The sequence below is a fragment of the Lathamus discolor genome, chromosome 3, assembly GCF_037157495.1.
Source record: "Lathamus discolor isolate bLatDis1 chromosome 3, bLatDis1.hap1, whole genome shotgun sequence".
NCBI classification, from domain to species: Eukaryota; Metazoa; Chordata; class Aves; order Psittaciformes; family Psittacidae; genus Lathamus; species Lathamus discolor.
Window position 1 is genome coordinate 123571018 of NC_088886.1, and position 19584 is coordinate 123590601.

General features: G+C 38.7%; 1 protein-coding gene across 2 annotated transcripts in view; it reads right to left on the reverse strand.

The window, feature by feature from the left end:
- SLC49A4 (solute carrier family 49 member 4) overlaps positions 1-19584 on the reverse strand; it is a 66161-nt gene that overhangs the window by 10055 nt on the left and 36522 nt on the right. The window contains exons 4-7 of one of the 2 annotated variants that reach the window (XM_065671448.1): positions 16288-16417; positions 10491-10599; positions 9800-9867; positions 5203-5330 (exon numbers count right to left, since the gene is read on the reverse strand). In XM_065671448.1, coding sequence (XP_065527520.1) covers positions 5203-5330; positions 9800-9867; positions 10491-10599; positions 16288-16417 — 435 coding nt within the window. The remainder of the gene's footprint in view (positions 1-5202; positions 5331-9799; positions 9868-10490; positions 10600-16287; positions 16418-19584) is intronic. The other variant, XM_065671449.1, reaches the window with a different exon arrangement.

A 19584-nucleotide genomic window follows, 5' to 3' on the forward strand; every position in this document is an offset into this window, starting at 1 on the left:
TGTGGCAAAAACTTTATACAAAAAAAAAAAAAAAAAAAAAAAAAAAAAAAAAAAAAAGAAAAAAGAAAAAACAAGAAGAAAAAACCTGGGAATTCAAACAGGGATGTGGTTTAAATGACAGCATGCACTTGGGGTCCCCAGATGAGCTTGCAACACAGCAGGAAGAGTCTCAAGTATCTCTGACAACAGCCAAACAAGTTCTCAGAAGTGCCCAGGATGCAACATGTTTACCAATTTACTTTTAAATTATACCATCACTTAATGTGTAACTACAGAGTGAGATCCAAATCCAAATGAAATTTAATGGAAGGGCCTCCACTAATGTAAACAGTTATCAACCCACTGGCATGTATATCTTGGATTATTTGTCTAAATAATATGAAATATTACAATTTGTTAAAAAAAAAAAAAAAAAAGTTTTTTGCACGTAAATTTACAAAGGAAATGCAGATACTCTAGAGCAGTATCAACTGCAAGCAGGTGGTACAGTATCTTCTTCCAAAGTCCTCTGCCAGAAACTCTTGAACTTTGTACATTCTGTAACAGCTCTCTTCTCACACAGACTGAGCCAAGACTCACACAAATTTCATATGGATAAACAGGAAAGTAAATAAAACTGAATATGCTCTCTTGGGTGCAGCATATAATTTAAAGCAAACCTGCAAAGATCTAGGGCACTTTATTGCTGTTATAACAGTATCCCAAATGCCAAAATGAAGGATAATGCCTTATGTGGATGCATGCTTCGTTGACATCAGTATGCCCACAAATGATCTGAACAAATTAAAGTCTGCTTCTACCAAACTCTGTAATGTCTTAAAGTGAAATTAAACTTCCCTACAATTTAATTATTGCTACATGCCATGATACGAATAGTCATGGAAGAAGTCCCCCTATTTTTCTATGAAAAATGTGACTCCCCTCAAGTTAAGACAGTAATTTTTACTGCAATTCGTTTACAGAAGAAAAAAAATCCGAAACCAAGTAAAGAGCATTTACTTTGGAGAACCAAAAAGTGAAGAAATTACTGAGTGGGCATCAAAATATAAAAAAACAAACCAAACCAAAAACAAACCAAAAAAAGTAGGTGGGAGGAGTGGGGCTGGAAATCATACAATATTTGAAGCTTGCTATTGATGGATTTGTGGCCAGATATATTGATTTTCATCCCTGAAATGCTCCTCCCAGATTTCAAGCACTGTACGCTATTTAACACTGGGTTTTCAAACAAACCTCTTAAATTAGTTCTTCTTTAAGTTCTATCTGTGGATTTATAGAAGCCTTCAGGAAGACAAAGGTCATTATTCTCATCTTACGAGTGGGAAAAGCACAACAGGAGTGGGGGTAATGATTTGCCCACAGCCAGAAGCAGGTTAATGCTGAAGCTAGAAAAAGAAATGTTTTCAGGCTACTGCCTTATCCTCTGGGTCCTCCTGCCTTATACTTATCAAGCACATCTTGTTTATAGTACAGAAATAAAATTCAAAGAATAAAACAACCAGTATTAAATAATTAGCATCTCTCTTTTTCAATACTGTGCTTTACAGATGAGGACAGGGAGACAGATATGTTTATACTGTTCGAGATGTTGAACCTGAAAATAAAGGGTAGGCTGCTTAACCTGAATATAGTCATCAACTCAAGACATTGCCCCTGTATTCAGAGTTTCTGCCATGCAGCACTAGGAAAGATTTTGTAAAGCAAAATTCTGCTGAATGTGCTCATAAATATTAGAATATTCGTGATATGCTATGCTGAAAACATTCAATCTGAGCTGCGAGCTGAAAGCGTTGCATATCAATTTTTGGAAAATGCTAGTATTTGTATCCAGAGATACTACCAGCAATACGAAGTGGCAAGAATCTGAAACTGGCATTACAATGCCTTACACAATTATGCCGGGTCAAAGTATCCCATTGTACATAAATTCACATAATGAAATTCAGTACAAAGCAAGCTAACAAAGAACTTGGCACAGGAGAAACAGATCAGCAGCTGCATTGGGATTTCAATGGAGAAAACTATTTTAATGCTCAAAGTGTACGTAAAATTGTCTTTGAAACTTGCTGAAAAATGCAAATAATATACACTAAAATTGAGATTTCTTAAAAGAAAATTCAAACTTGCTTAAAATATACACGAATTCCAGAATCAAGGGTTTTTAAGAGCTGTGATTAGCTGATGAGAGGTAGACAGTTGATATGGTAGCTATGATGGCACTATATCATTATTGCCTTTCCTTTTTGCCACCACACTGGCAGTTCTAGTTCATACACATGACTCCAAATGCACTTTTTAAAAAAGTCTTTTGGAGATACATTAAGAAGTCAAACAGAAAACTTGTCTTGCTCTGTGGCAGGAGAAAAATGAAGCATATTATGATAATGCAGAGCAGTGCAGGCATTACATTACACAATACAAACAATGCTGAACTGTCACTGAAAGAAAACATAAAGCAGTCATTGATTTTTAATATCTGCATTAAAGGTCTCTACTCAAGTAATTACATTTTGAAGGAAATATCTTTAAATGATGTCGTACCTACTTACAAGGAATTAGGAGAATATTATACAAACAAGTGCAGGAAAAACCATTTTGCTGTGACTATTTCTTCAAATAAAGTTCTTCCACCAATATTTAAACCAGACATTACTACAATTGCTTCAATGAATACTGATTAAAAGATGGGAGTTGGTTGGTTCGTATTTTAAAAACAAATCTTTACAGAGATTTCCTTCCCTCCCCTTTAGGGTAAATTGGCCAAACCTCCTCCTCTTAGCATTTCAAAAGCCTGCTTCGATGCAAATGTACCCACCTAAATGCTTACTCTGGAGACCAGGTGAGAGACAGGCAGAGGGTTTTCAGAAGAGGGGAATAAGCATGTATGCCACACAATATCCACGTACTAAAGGAAAACATTCTTTTTGGGCCTGGGGAAACCACTGGCAAGGTATGGCTATGGTGGATCAAGCAGCTGTCAATGGCCTGCATTTGACCTCCTATATTTATATTTCTGATATAATCTGCATCTCAAACTTTTAATTAAAAGAAGAAGAAAAAAAGAAGTTAATCCAAATCAATTCAAATGTACCATTTCTCCCAATTACTGTGAGATGCAGAGGTCATCATCATATTGCATCATTACATTGAGGAATAATCTAGCATGAAGTCCTCTAAATTAGCTTAAATTGCTTGTGTGTTTTCATCCGTAACAGCATATTTCATAAAAATACACCACCGCTTTTCTGTGCACAAGGATATAAACTGAATAGGCACATTACATCTATTTTACACAAACTTTAATGAGAAAAGGCTGATATGAACCCCTGCCCATGTTTCTATGAAGTTTAAATGTTATGCCACAAAAAAGAGATCTGATTTGGTGGCTGCACATCAGGCCCTGATGCTTTAGACTGCATTTTTTGAGGAAGGCACCATATTGCTGGCACTTCTATGCAAAACAAGCTTGAGTTTTACAGAAAAAGGTTCACCATTTACAATGACGTATAAGAACAGCACAAACAGAAAACTATAAAACATAATTTACAACTCGATCTAAGGAACCATCCATTTTAAAAGAAATTATAACTGCATGAAAAGAACAACTCAATCCCTGGAATTTTATCAAGGGATGCTAGCTTAGGACACTTTACATCAAAACCCGGATACCTTACGTACTCTCATGTCCTGACAACAGATCACCTTTCCAAAAACCCCACCATAATGCACCTACATGCTGTGAACATATAAGAAGTCTTCTAGAACCCACATTGCTGAGCTCTTTACAGAAAAAATAAAATCAGAGGCAGAGCTCCATCAGTTTTGTTTTGGATCATTGGCAAGTACACACGTAATGACTTTCACCTCTTGAAACCTTTCCGCTTCATTCTTATGCATAGACTTGAAGGGACATTTATGTGTTTGGCTTGTTGCATCAATTCAGAGGACAGAGTTACTGTAAAAATTCACATTACTGCAGGCTTGTAGTGATGAAGCAGGCAAGCACAAGAAATAAGCTATTATTGTGTTTATTTTAGATTTGATGGAAAAGTGTAGTCATTTGGTATGACAACAGCCACCATGAAATTTGATTTGTTTATCGATTTAATTACATTTTTGGTTTTGTGGGGTTTGGTTTCGTTTTTTTCTGGTTGAAATTTCAAGATAAATCACAGATTTGACCTATCCATCCAGATGGCATTTCTCCTGACTTGATCATGTATTTCAATTTGCTGTACCCACTTTAGTTTTTAGTTGTGACATATGCAATGCACCAAGGACACTTACTGAAACACAAAGTTAATTTGAGAAAACCAGTATTTTATACACCATCTTCACACCAAACTCTCTATTTAAAATGGGGACAAAAAAATAAATTTCTCCTAATGCATAAACTTGCTATAACAAAGATGGCACTTTCTTTAAAATGGATGTATGGAATTCTTGAATAAATAATTTTTAAAAATCTCAATGGCTTAGTTTTACTGTAATGCATTACTCTGTTCAAGGTCTTGTAATCACAGGGGATGAGTCCTTTGGTGCAAATAGTGAGGTGAAGGACACATTTTTAAGAACTAAGCAGTGCTAACTTTCAACTAAGGGTACAGCTCGCTGGCAGCTTGCACAGACCTCTGAGCTTTTCCCCCGCTCCTGCCAATGGCTTTTTTCCCCATCTTTTTGAGGCACGAGCTGAGTTAATTTTGGGCTGGAAGAGTTCCCTGAACCTTCATGCGGGTGCGAAAAGGACAGCACAGCTCAGGGACAGATTTAGATGGTTGAAAATACTATGAGTCACCTTGGTTTGAACTGCATCACATGTTTCCAATAATTAATGTAAGTTTCAAAACCTTAAAATCCCAGACATGTCACTGTTTCTTACACACAGCACTACTTGCATTCATCTGATTTTTCTCGGTTGATTTCTCACCTCTGTTATTCCAAACCAGTCAAATCAGAAAAACAGTCCCAAAATCAATTTTAAATGTAAGTTCTGGGATTTTATTACTGGGTTTTGTTATTTTTTCATCTTTTTTTTTTGAAGTTATTCAAAGCTGGTAAAGATCCTTCAGCTTCAACAGTCTTCGTAAAACTACCGTATAACTAAAGATACCAAACCAAGTTATAACAAAGTTGATGTAAGACTGCAAATATTTGCCTGATATACTAATTATCAATAATAGGAATTCAAATAATTGTCAATACCTGTGGTTAGAGGCAGATGAGTGACACTAGTTAGACAGGTGAGAGTGAACCAGGTTGATGCTAATGTTGCTCCAGATAAAAGCAGCAGCAGTATAAACTTCAGCATGCCCCTGATAAAATCTGCAAACCTAAAATAAAAGCACAAATCAGACCAGGACAAATGCTGGTTTTCATAATATTTAAATGTGATGCTTGACAGCTAATCCACTGTATTCTCAATAAATATTTTAGAGATTATAAAAACAATTTAAGAATATTTTCTCATTTTCAGAAATAGAAAAAAGGCACTTTTATAGGATGGTAGCATTTCTAGCTGTCAAGCTGAAGAGCCTTGGATTTTTTAGCTGTCACAAAATAACAACCAAACCAGGACAATTCTCAAGACATTAACTGAAAACACTTGGTGTATAGGAAGGATTTTTTTTTCTTCTGCATTTGTTGGACACAACGTCACACCACTACTTACATCGCTGTTTTGTCAGCGTTTGCCAGTTTCCCTTGGCAGACACACTGCTCAATTAGCATATGAGGAGGCTGCTGTATTTCATTCAAGACATAGTTAAGTATCAAGATTCATTCCTGTGGGAAATGACAAAACTCCAAATACCAGAATCCCTAGAATGAAGGTGACAAGGAACAGCTTCTGAACCATTGGATGCATTGGCAATGAAGCTCTTGGTGGCTTAGCCAAAACAGGAACTCCATGCAGCGGTCACTCTGCTGGTGGCTGTTTTGGGTTGGAATGTTCCAGAAACGTACACTTTGGTGCCACCCCACTCCTACACATTCCCCACTGACAGTCCGGAGGAGCACAGCCCCACAAGTCCTTGGGCAATCTGGCCGTTATACAGAGGGAAACACAACCTTTGTACCGCCTGATGGGACAACTGCTTTTTTTTATCTTTTTTCCTTTTTCTTTCAAGGAGACAGAATGCATTTGAGCAGCTCTCCTATGGCATAATTATCAGTGCAACTGCTCTTTTCAAAAGGAATTTCCACATGGCTACTAAAGAAGATGTATTCTTAGAAAAGGCATTGTCATTTATCCACTAGTAATTTTCTATAATCTCCTGTTCAGATGTGAGTTTGGGCTGGACAGATTAGGAATGCATGTCTAAAGAGTATCTTCTGCCCTCACAGCCTCCTACCTTGATTAGGCTAATGGCAGCATAATCCACCTAGGTTGGTCCATGATGAACTATGTCCATCTGTCAGCTAACTGCCTTCTTTGCCCTGACAAAGATCACTTTACAGAGAGATACCTTATGGCTTACTTGTTAAAAGAGATAATGCTACTGACATTTTGAGAACTAGGAATTTTAGTGCCACATACACCACAACAGATGTACAAGTACTGCAATCAAAAAATAAAATCCAAAAGACCTATTTCTTTCCTCTTATTTTGATTGTCCTGGCGCTTTAATTCCACACTGAATTTAGCAGCGACTAATTCAATAAGCAGCAACAGAAGATCAATGCTGCACATCATCTTAAAAGTTTATGACTGCAGGGTTCAAGTAGTTTATGCATTAATCTCCAATAGTCAGAGGTCAGCTGCTACTGTTGTTTTTTTCTGACAATCCAAATCCAGCAATCAGAATCACCTCTTCTCAGTGGTTTTTCAATTTCTTTAATTACTCTTTAAGATCACCGGGGTCAGAATCAGCTATTTTAAAGAGTCTCAGAAGCATCTCAAAGTGCAAACTTTTGGCTTCCTCCACAGACTCCCCACTTTGCCTGCCTGCAGACAACATCACTATTCCCTCTCCTTACAGCGAAGAGCAGTTATGTATATCCCATCTGGTTTAGTGTGAGGTGTTCCTGTCTGTGGCAGCGGGGTTGGAACTTGCTGATCTTAAGGTCCTTTCCAACCCTAACGATTCTATGAACATGGTAATTGAGGGACTTCCACTTCTTGTCTGGTTACAGGACCATAAAGATGACTGTAAATCTAGTAACTCATCAATCAAAAAATGAGAGAAATTATTTTTTCCTCTGTTCCCGTATCTTCTTTCAAACCCCTCTGTTCTGTTTAAATCCTTCTTTTATCATCTAGCATGTAAGGGGACATCTGCAGCTGCTGAAAAAGCAGGCACACCAGGAGAGAAGGTGTACACTTACCCCCCCCCCCCCCCCCCCCAGACCTCTGAAACTACTGCTGGTAAAGTCTCGTGCAAACCAGCAAATCCAGTCCTAGGGTGGACAGCAGAGTTAACAATCACAAACCTGTGTTGCTGACAACACTCTCTCTTGCTAATGAAATTAACCCATTTCAGCATTTTGACTACACTGCAATTTAAAAGCAGGAAGAAAAATTGAGCCATGGAGGACAAAAGCTCAGAAATACCTATGAACATTAGAAAATCTGGCAAAAAAAAGAAAAAATAATCTGAGAAAAAGGAATAGATTTATGCTTCAATGCCAGGACATGAATGTCGCTCTGACACTGCTTTTCTTCAAACCAGTATCATTTGAAAGCTGCCAGCAAAGGGTACATTTGAAAGCTGCCGAAAATAGCCCAGGCTTTTCAATTATAAAAATGCATCACGCAAATTAACTAAACACATCTAAGTTCTCAGCAACTGGGACAGCAGTGGGTGGAGAGCAGGAGGATTTATGTATTGCGCTGAGGAAAACTTGCACCATTTCAAAAATGAGATAAACAAATTTCAAACTGGGCATTACATCAAATATAGATGATTTAACACCCACTGTGATGGGCAGGAGCCAATGCTCCAGGGCAAGGCTCAGGTTGTTACAGCTCTAAATGGTAGAATCTGCATTGACAAAAATGGAAGGAGCAAATTCCTGAGCTGCACCATTTTTGCTTTCGATAAATTAGCAGGAAAAAAAGTAAAAGGGGAAAAAAAACACAACCCAAAAGCAACAGCTTCTTGAGAGGTGGTTAAGGGAGAGAGCTGCTGGCTTGGCATATCATAGTTCCGACACTGAAATACATCAACTTGTCAGCCTTGACAAGAATCATTACTTAATTTTCCTAATTACAACTTTCAGCAGATTACAGTCAGACTCGTCATTGATTCAACCCTACACAGATAAATGCTGAATAAGCCTAGGAAGGAGAGTCATCCATCACAAATGACAAATCACCTCCTCCCTCCCTTTCTGTATGCAAACCTTCCCATTTGAACTGTGTATCACCCAAGTTAGAAAGACATATTTGGAAACAGCCTATTGGTGTTTTTTTAATTTACTTAAAAGCAAAGCTCTGAATGCTACAAAATACTGGTATTCAAACAGGTTTGATGGCAGTTTTGAAGCAGTTAAAAAAGACTGTCAGCATCTCCTGAAACTTAACCCAGGCAATAGATTAAATAAATTAATCTACCATGAAGACTGAGATTCGCATGCTGGCATTGAGTCAGCAGATTCTGTCCTAACAAAGTTAAGTGAACTGCTAAGGGTGCCCCTCTACTATTGAAACGCTGCAAATACACCAGAGATTAACTCATGATGGAAGAGACTAAACTGGCCAGCTACTTGCTTCAGCATGTAACCTGCTACAGCATCTGTGCCATTTACAGCAGTTGGTTTTAAACATCAACTTCTCTTAGAAAGAGAAACTCGTATCTGAGCATAGCTACTCAAAAGCAGCACATATAGAGGAAATCATAGTATGAACTTTGTTTCAACAGCTTGAGTCCTTTGGCCTGCATCTGGAGCAGATGGGAGGGAAGTGTTTGTTTCTTTTCCCTACATCAGGAGTTTTTTCCTCTCCCTCCATCACAGTTGCTAGGCAGCCTGCAAAATGTCAGGATGAGAAACCTCACATTTCTTTATGTATTGTGTACTCAGGATGAACAGCAAGCGGGGGAAAAAAAAACACCCAAAAAACCAAACAGACAAGAGCGTGCTTCAATTTCTGTCCTAAAAGATGCCTCTCAGGGTCCACAGACTCACAATGACTGCAGTGATGACCAGCTCTGCACTTGTGTTTAGCTCATTGAAGATCCAGAGTCTAAAGAGTGGACAAAGAGAAGCTAGAATAATGCTTTGCTATCCCGATGCAAGGGGAACATGCAATTGGTATTAATCAGCTTTATAATCTCACTGTGCAAGTACCTCCTGGAAGAATTTTTAGGCCATATAAGAATCCAGGAACTGGCCTAAACAGGCCCAGACTAATTTCTCTGTGGAGGAATGTACTGTTACTTTGGGTAGGTCGCCTGTGCTGCATTCCAAATACCCCTTCAGAAATCAATATGCCCAAAAGTGTTGATGGAAGGATGTTAATGCTCATTTCTCTAATGGTTTCCAAATGTACTACAATGGGTTCTCCCTCATACCAGGCACCTGAATTCACAAGAACTGTGTTTAGAAGGAGCACAGAGGAAGCACTTACCAGGAGTAACAGCATGACTTTTTGAGGTATATGCATGTGGACTTCTCAACCCATAGCAACCACTAACATGGAACATACAAATTATTGCTGTACAAGAAACACATCATAACCCCAGAATGCATTCTGAATTTCAAGCCTCCAGAAGATGAGACAGAACAAGTTATGTTACGAAGAGGATAAGCTAAATGACAATCGCAATTGAAGAAATGGGGAAGGACCTGTAATTATTCCTACCTTGCCATTGCTATGCCAACAACACAGCCTCCAACTATAGACCAAAATCCAATCCAGCCTGCATCTACCTGACAGAAGAAAAAAAAAAAACAACACAAACAAATCAAAACAAACAGAGAAATGTGTTAAAGCTAAGAAAATAAGATGAAAAAATGTTACTTTCAAAACAAATGGTGTGAGGAGCTGCAAACTGCTAATGTTGCCCAACCACAATCTGAGAAGGCTTTTTCAAGCATATTCAAAAGGAAATAAATTCACTTAGAGAAAGTATGACTAAGTAGCTTGTGCTTGAAATGTGACCTCTCTTCACAGAATCTAAGTAATGATTTCTGCATTTTCACAATACTCCATCAAAAGCTTAGAAATCCTCTTCTCCCCACTTCATCTTTTCTACCTGGTAAACATTATTTTCTTTCACTAAAGGTGCAGCACCCAATAATACTCCTGTTTGTCTACCTGACTATTCCTTCCTGTCCAAATGTTTGTACGATTCTGAAAATACCCACCGCTGGTGGACAGTCAGCAGGGAGAATGGTGACACTTTGGGATGCCAAAGCTATAGTTTATTTTCTTTAAGATTTCAGGAGAAAAGTGGTCCAAACAGAAGAACCTGATAAAATTATATGCTAGTGCAAAATAAAAACATGCCACTTACAATACAGCTGCTGAATATCAGTTAGGAGATACTCACTTGGCTTACGTGAACTGGCGTTAATATCAAATCCAGAACACCAGACCACCCAGAGAAAACACCCAGAGGTATAGCATAGGCTAAAGCAATCATCAAGAATCGGAAATTGCTGTGAAGACAAAACATACGCAATTAGCTGCAGCTTATATTACAAATTTCACCAAGATTAGCTGCTAGAGTGAATGACACCTTAGAATCTATATTCTGCCCATCACAAAAAACAGCAGAGGTCTGAAGGAGAAGTGAGCCACCCAAATCAAGAAAGGTATCTGGCCATGTCACAGAAATTCCAATGGCTGAGATGTTACTGCCTTAACACTGTGACAATGAAAAAAGTCAGTCTCTTCATATAGTTCAAAGATTTCTGTAACACACTGGGCTCATGTGTTTCTCATTTCCACATGCAATTCTTCCAAGCATCAGCATGAGCAGCCTACTTAGCCTAAGTGTATGTTAGGAATAGTAAGTACTAATATGAATGACAAAAAACATACTTCAAGAATAAAATTAGAGAATCGTGCTCTTTGAGCTGTGCTTTTTCTTCTTTTTAATCTGTTTTAATTCTCTTTATTTTGGTGAAAGACAGGGAAAGCTCTGGAAACCAAGATGGGTACAGTTGCAAGCGTGGACAAATTTGACAGTTTGAACTGTCAAAAAACAGAGACAAGTATAATACTCTGCTCTAAATAGTCTGCAGGTTTGCTTTTTCCTCCCAATTAAAATTATTCAGCCTTTAGTATTCAGTGGAAGATGAAGCAGTCAAAGCTCTGTCATCATTTACTCGGCACTGGTGAGGCCAGACCTCGAGTACTGAATTCAGTTCTGGGCCCCTCACTACAAGAGAGACATTGAGGTGATGGAGCAGGCTGAGAAAAGGGCAACAAAGCTGGTGAAGGGTCTGGAGAGTAAGTCTTATGAGGAACAGCTGAGGAAACTGGGGTTGTTTAGTCTGTAGAAGAGAAGGCTTGGGGGGATGGACGGGGACAACGACCTTATCATTCTCTACAACTACTTGAAAAGAGTCACTCCCAAGTAAGGAGTGACAGGACAAGAGGTAACGGCCTCAAGCTGTGCCAGGGGAGGTTTAGATTGGATATTAGGAAAAATTTCTTCACAGAGAGGGTGCTCAGGCATTGGAACAGGCTGCTCAGGGAAGAGGTGGACTCACCATCCCTGGAAGTGTTCAAAAAAAGTGTAGATGAGGCCCTCAGCGACATGGTTTAGTGGTGGACTTGGCAGTCCTGGCGTAACGGTTGGACTTGATGATCTTAAAGGTCATTTCCAACCTAGTGGATTCTATGATCATCTTCGTCGTACACATTGCAAACAGGAGTTGGCAGACAATACCACCATCAATTTCTCCCACCCACCATAACCAAAATCAAATGTGCAAACTTTGCTAAGAGACATCCAACTTTTCCTCAAAAAACCTTTTGACTTGGGAATAAAAACAGAAAATATACTTTGAACTCTGCAACAGTGACATTTTAAAGTGAAGAGATTTTATGGTGATTCCAAGGTTATCCCATGGAATATCTGTGTAACCATAAAATGTGCTTCCCCCATTTCACAAACAATTTACATAAAATTGATCTTGATCAGCACCAGGTCCTTGGCATGCATCAGCAATTTGATAGCACACAGTTATGAAAGCCAAGAGGGAGAGAAAGAGCTTTAAAGAGTCTTCAAAACATTCAGAGGCTTGCAGCTTACATGGTTTTACTCTCCTAAAAGATCCATGCACAGCACACCAGCCAGCATTTTTTCTCACTGTTCTTTTTCACACATCCTCTTTTTGAATAACACATTTCTATCACATGAACATATCCTCCTCTTTCAATATAATTTGTGTCGGATTTATTTTTTAATGCAAAGAAAAGCAACTCCCAATCTTTCAGCTTTTCTACACATTGCTTGGACTTCTCTGAATGCTAAAATGTTTGCTGTCTTCCTGACAATGTTTTTTCTCTCTCTTAAGAATGCCATACTCTTATCCTAGTCTACCTTGTATCATTTGTCATCTCTTAGAGCAGGTTTCTGATACTATTTAATACTACCCATGTAAAAGCTAATTCAACATCTGTAGAATAAAATAAAGTGCCCATGTACATGGACATCATATAGCCATGTCATAGATTGCAAAGAAGTAAAAAGTCTGAATTCACTCTTCCAAAATACTTGCTCAGTATTCAAAATCTTTGGCTACTTGAACCTCATCTTCATTAAACAGCTACTTTTGAGGAGATGAGTACTTTGTAAGTTACTTGACTGAGATCTCCAGTGGCGTATCTGTCTTTTGTAACTCTAGCAACAAGACAGACTGGCATGTGGGATAGCTGCTCTATGCCATGTCCAACCCCTAGTACCAATACTAGAAAACCAGCTCTGCATAATGACATCCTCCAGTGACAGAGGCTGCACTGCACCTTGTTTCCAGGATAAGGAAGGTGATCAGGAGAAAGGATGCATGGCAGTGACAAAGCGGCACCAATCACTAGATGTCATTCTGTCCCCCTTGTCCAGCAATAGCTAAATGCTGGCTACAGTAAGTGCTAAAGCTATTTGAAACATACATCTTAAGTAGCAGTTCTGCTTTTCATGGTGCCAGTCACTTGTATTTGTTTTGCAATTTTGCAATTGCTCCACTGAAAACAGAAAAATATGCTGTCTGTCACACCATCAGTTGGTGAAACCACACTGTTTTCCATCGTATCAGCCCTTATGACAGGATATCACCGCTAGCCTCTCTCTGTTAAACCATTCTGCTGGAAATACGAATTGGCTTTTTCTTCTGGTGTTTTTTCAGAAACCTACTTAATGCCACTAGAATCTGTACAACAGGCTGGTCCAGGAGGGAGCCCCATCAAAGTCAGTCACCATTTTCAGAATAACTTTGACAGTGCCTATTAACACCACACACATTCTGAAGAGCTTCCATCACTGCATGGTGATGTCATATGAAAGTTTCATTAAAGAAATAATGATGCACAAGAACTCTGTTATGAAATTTCAAAATTGCCTACACAGTCCCTTTAAAATATAAAACGCACGTAACTGGCTAAAAACATCTAATTACTTCATAGCAAAAATCACTACATGTTTACTTGATGCAGATATTAAGACTTGTCAACTTTTTTTTACTTATATTAAGTTTTCTCCATGGAAATTTGTGGCATATTCTGAAACAGGGAAAAAAGAAAAAAAAAAAAGTCTTATTTGCTTCACCCAAGAAACTCAGAAAGGGCACTGTACTTTTTGTAACAGAAATTCAAGCTACGCTTGTCACAGTGTGTGACAGACTGTTAAAAGAGTTAGATCTAGGTCCCAAACCATGACTAACCTGTCAACTCCCACTGCAGGCTGAGAGAGTTGGTATCAGGAGATAACCAGAGATCTGCTAATCATTCTAATCTGTCAGAAACAGGAATCCTCCAAATCAGGAAGAACCACCAAGTTCCTAAGCAAGTCCCCCCAAATGGCCTATAGGGGATGGTAGACCCTAAGAAGATATGTATAAATACAACTCAGCAAAAAGCAGCTCATGAAGATGACTGCTCAAGGACCTGAAGGCATGAAAGAGTTTGGGAGTTGCAAGGATGTGATGGATCCCTTCAGCATTCAAAGAAAAATGTCAATGACTTCAATGTTAAAGTTATGCTACGCAGCTTTATTTTGAAGTAATAAAACTGCAGCTTGGGGGAAAGAGAAGAGTAAAATTATGAACATCTCAATAATCATGAGAGGTTTTTGGTGCACAGTTGGGTCAGCCCACTAGCTCACACACATTCTTAATGCCTTACACAGTTTTATACCAGAGGGTAAGTCTTCAATAAGGGGAAAACATGACTTCCTGGTACTCATCAGCTGATTAGCTTCAGTCTACACCACTAAGTCAAAAGAAAGGCTCTCTGTGCCAAGAACTATGAACCCTAGATTAGGCAGGCAACAGAGCTTAAAATCCTAATGAATCAGATGATGGATTTCTCTTGAAGCACAGCAGATACCATTTTCTTTTGTAAACCCCCCCTTGCTTGATGGATTGTTCCTGAAATGTTCAACAAGATATGTGGGTTTAATGATGAACTGTTGATTGTTTCATGCACAGAGGAATGAAGAAGTGCCTTTGATAAGAGGAAGCATGGAAGAATGCATAAAGCCCAGAAGGAAGGGAGATATAATGATCTACCTGACCACTTTAAAAGCCGTCTTGGTTCTTGGAGACTCTATAAACTATGCTCATTATTTAAGCATCTAGCTTGTTTTCTTCAGGTTCATCAATTGTGAATAGTAAACCAGCCTTGCTGTTTACCTCCTGACCTTAACAGTATCTCAGGTCCACTGTTTACAACACTTTGAACATGGAATCTAATGGTTATAAAGCTCCCAAATGGAGTACTGTCAACAAAAATTTCATATTTCAACTTCAGGGTCAGTTGCTGTTTGGATTTCTGTTCAACAGCAACATTTTTACGACACAACCCTCAGGCACAGTCTCACCACACACCAGCTTGGGTGCATCACGGCATTACTGTGTGTGCTAAGTGTCCTTATGGGAACTGCAATTTCTTAATATCCTGAGTAGGTCACTTTGCTGACTAACCAGCCAGCCGTACTCACACCTCCTTCCAACTGCCAGCCTGTTCAAGGATGAACACACAGGACTAAACATCATATCAAACTATTTACTTCCCCAAACTGAAATAAAAACCTCCGGAAAAATAAAAAAAAGAAAAAGAAAAAAATCTAAGAAGGAATTAGATGGTTTTGCTAGCTCTAAACACAGTTTCAGCAAGTACAGCCACAATAGGTCCGTAATAGCTAAATGCCTAAAGCTTCACATTTATTAAGTTTCAAGAAGCCCTTTGTACATAGACTCAGCTCCTAGCATTTAAATCACCCAAGAAACAATTACAGCAAGAGTCTGAAGCTCCCCAGTGAAGTCAGCCGTATTCTGCACCATGGGAGTGGTTCTTCTTTGCCCCAGGAAATTAATCTGTGCAGTATCACGTACAGGGCACAGGCCTTCACAATTATTCAGCATCAATATTGTAGTTGCTTTACTTGTTCATCTGAGATCAGATTCCCACTACACAAGACATTATACAAACACTGGGGTGGAGTGGGACTGTGTCTTACCAAGAGCCCCACTAGGAGAAGTTGCAAAGCTGGAGATGTCACTTTCTTTACAGCCTTTTTTAAAAACAAACAAACAAAATTTCAAGGAAACGAACTCACCTTGGAACCTGTTCAGAAACACATCTAGACTTCTCCTATTCCCACTTCATATTTTAACATACTAGTAATGAGATTTAAAAGATCATATAATGGTTTCAGATAGTTCATTCATTGCTCCCACGGCTGAATGACAGCAGCTGAATACTCCTCTGAATGACAAGCAAACCCTAAAATCATTCCAATATAATAAGCACGGAAGAAATTAGCTTATCAATTAGTTATGCCCAGTGTTGTTAATTGTTACCTCACCCTAGCCATATGCATACTGTTAATCTTGTAAAACCAGATACAACAGAAGCATTGCATGAGAAAAGCTGTGCTAACAGGATGACTAAAGCAGTGCTGGTGTTGAAGAATTCTGGCATGAAAGCTTGAGATATAGCCAATGATTTAAAATTTAATGTCTGCTTTTTAGCAGTTATTATCCTTTTATGTCTTAGCATTAATATTTAATTTTATTTTGTTTAAAAGCACTACTTGTTTGCTCAATGATTAAAGCACATTTGTTTTTATTTATTCAGGTGCTGATCTGCTTTGAAGTGGAAACCCAATGAGGACCTACCTTAAGAGTCTGCAGAAACTTCTCCTGTAGCTGAGCCGCTGACTTGCTGCAGCCACACTGGGAGGGAATGGAGGGCGCGAGGGGAAGTAAGCCAAAGCAGCAGAAAATATCAGGGAAACCATTCCAAATTCTAAACAAGACGGCAAAGAAAAACAAAACCAAGACAGACGTTAGCATCTAAAGACCTGTTTTGGTACAACATTGTTATCAGCCAGCCTCTGATACATAAATCCCACCACAAGTGCTTTACTGCTACTGATGACAGAACTCCATAACTTGAAAGAGAATTTCTTTTTTCCTCCCCAAGCAAGATTTCAAATTGAGATGGGAAATCAATGAGATGGAGAAAACTTGGCAGTCCATTCAAGTGACAGGAGCTGCAAAGAACCAGTCTCACACATGGGGAATTCAGTGAAGCAAAAAGAAAGCTTTTGCTTTTTCTCTTTAGAGAGAATTGCATTATGAAGATTTGGCCACATTTCCACACAATGGAAGTTACGCAGTGCAGGTAACAGCGTGCTAGAGACTTTAAACAGATGGGAATGGGGAAGCCCCAGGGTGTGGAATGATAATTACTTTGTGCACAGGATGATGATGACAAACGAAAGGTCAAGCAAGGCAGCATCTCAGACACAAACAGTATTATATGGCAAAAGATTTATTAAGAGAAAAGCGTAGAAGCAGCCATGGCTCAAGAATAGATAGAGCAAGGGTAATAGGGAGTAAAATGAAAGAATACACCTGTTTGCAGATGATTCTCTTGTTCAGCAGCAGGTATTCTAGATCTCTGAAAAATTTCATAGCAGAAGTTTGGACTGAACTTGCAAAGTGCTGAGCACTTCACAGAAAATACTCAGCAAGCCCTGTCATCAGTCATCTTTTGGAAAAACAACTCTACCTACAGTCAGTCTAATTAATTAGTTTTACAAGCCTTTTTACAATGTATATCATGTTCTCCACAGTCCTCGTTCCCAGCATTTCTCCTATCCCCTTTGAAAACAAGATTCTTTGCTGCTGGAGAGAATAATGTATAGCTCAAGTGTGTTATCTTAAAAGAACCTGTGATCTTATAACAAAGATGTGTTCACTGACACCACAAATAAATTCCATCAGAGCTGGATACTCAATTGCAATTTTCTTTTTTCTTCTCTTTTTAATGAATCAATAGGAACATGGCACTTTGCCAGCTCTTCTGCTAAAACAGAAGGAAATAAATTCAGGAAACTTAAAAGTAAGTAACACTTGGAGTCTAAATGCATCAGCTGGAGATGGGGAAGGGAAATGAATGCTTCTATTTGGTAAGTGGAACAAAAGTCTATACTAAATTTCTTTTGAAGCCATACAGGGAATGTGACAATGCCATTCTTCACAATCAAGTACTACAGGATTCATTTTGAATTACGCAGCATCTCTTTTTCTTCTATGGTCTAATTGTGTGTTCCGAGGGTCAAGGATACTTTAACTAGACCTTCTCACTATGTCCTCTCTTCTCCAGAAAACAGATTAATTTCTATCTTTGTGTACATTGTTTTTGAGACCATAAGCAGTGAACAAAGAATTGGCTGTAAGTGATCATCCCAGTTACAAGAAAGGGGTGAGATGCTTTTATCACTACAGGATGATATTAGAAAGGAAAGTAAGGCTTGCCAAAAGCTGTTTATCTCCTTCTCCTGCATCTAGGTCTACGCATAGTTATATGTATACATGCATACACATGCTTTTATCAACTATTAAAGGAAGATTATAGACTGCAGACCATCAGTCTATAATTGACAGACCCTGACAGCCATCAAGGATGTGACCACACAAACCCATAAACTTTGTCCAATGTGCTTATTATTTAACTTCATTATACTGCAATGCCATAAGGGAAAAGGCTAGTTTGTTTTTTTTTTTTAATCACAGTAATATTTTACATAACAGGTGCCCATCTGGGGCCTATTCTATGCATTACTTCAAGATTCCTGCCAAACTGCTGCAGTAGGAACACTATAGTAACACTTAATTTTTTTTATTATTATTATTAAATTCAGCACGCAGTCCTTGTAGTACCTTCTTGCAACTCTTTTAATGTTTCCCAGTGTTGTACTTTCCAGGCTAACAAATTTGCCTCACAAGCACTGCCCTCATGCACAAAAGAGAAATGCAGAATTCACTTTGGAAACTAAAGCAGCTCCCTCTATTGAAGAATAAAAGTCTCTAGTGCCATGTTAACTTTGTGTATCACGCTTGCATTCCTATCAAAAGTCCAGGTACTTCCAAACACATACAATTTCTAACATGTTGCATTCCTTCCTTATTAGGAAACCCACACCTTTATCTCCATCATCATTTACCAGACTAGATAAAGAAAAACACAGTCCCAAGACAAGTTTTAAACTGAAAGTAGGGAGCAGAAATAAGCAAAGCAGAAAAGGTAAGAAACAGGTCAATATTGAGTCCAAGAGAGCTGGAGTCACAAAAAAAAAAAAAAAGGAGCTCTTCGACAGGAGCTACAGGCTTCTGAACAGTGCAATGGATGCAGCAAAGCACTTAGAATTGGGCAAACCAGCATAAGTTAATGTGCAGAAACACAGCTGTATATAGCTCTTGTTAAGGAGTGAATCTGAAATGCTTCACAAAAGGTAGGTACTGCACTACCGTAACCCATGACTGTCAAAGTGGAGAGACACCTGCATCTTAGCCTAGGAAGTAGGCACCCTGAAGCCTCAAACAGAAGAAAACACCACTTTTACAGAGACACAAGCCTCCTTCATACAAGGTCTTTTTCCTTCACACAGGCTACTTACAACACAAAACTTACACAAACCAAGAAACCCTCCTCCCCATCTTGTCCTGAAATGTAGAGAGGGAACAAGGGCACTCAAGAATACACACATGATTTTTTTTTAAACAAATACTATTTTACACTGATATTTTGGGAAGCACATGGCTAAAAGCTCTGGCTGCAGATGAGAATAATTCAAGCTTTCTTAGGCAATCCAGGTAATACAATTCAATCCTGATTTTCTCCATCTGTACTCTTTCAGCTGGGAACGAGAATGTGCAGCGACACAGAAAACACAGAAAGAGGCTGTGGTAATTCAGCTGAGCTCTTAGTCCATGTTTGAGATAAAGGAACAGCAATTTATTAAAACACAGAAGAGACTGGAGTTAACAGAGCAATTTCAGAATAGGTTTATAAGCAACTGCTTCATAATCCAATTTGACGTTAAGTCATTGGAAAATCTGCACACTCTTGGCATGCTAGTGATCCCAAGTTAACAATTCACATCATTACTGTCTTTTAGAAGTCAT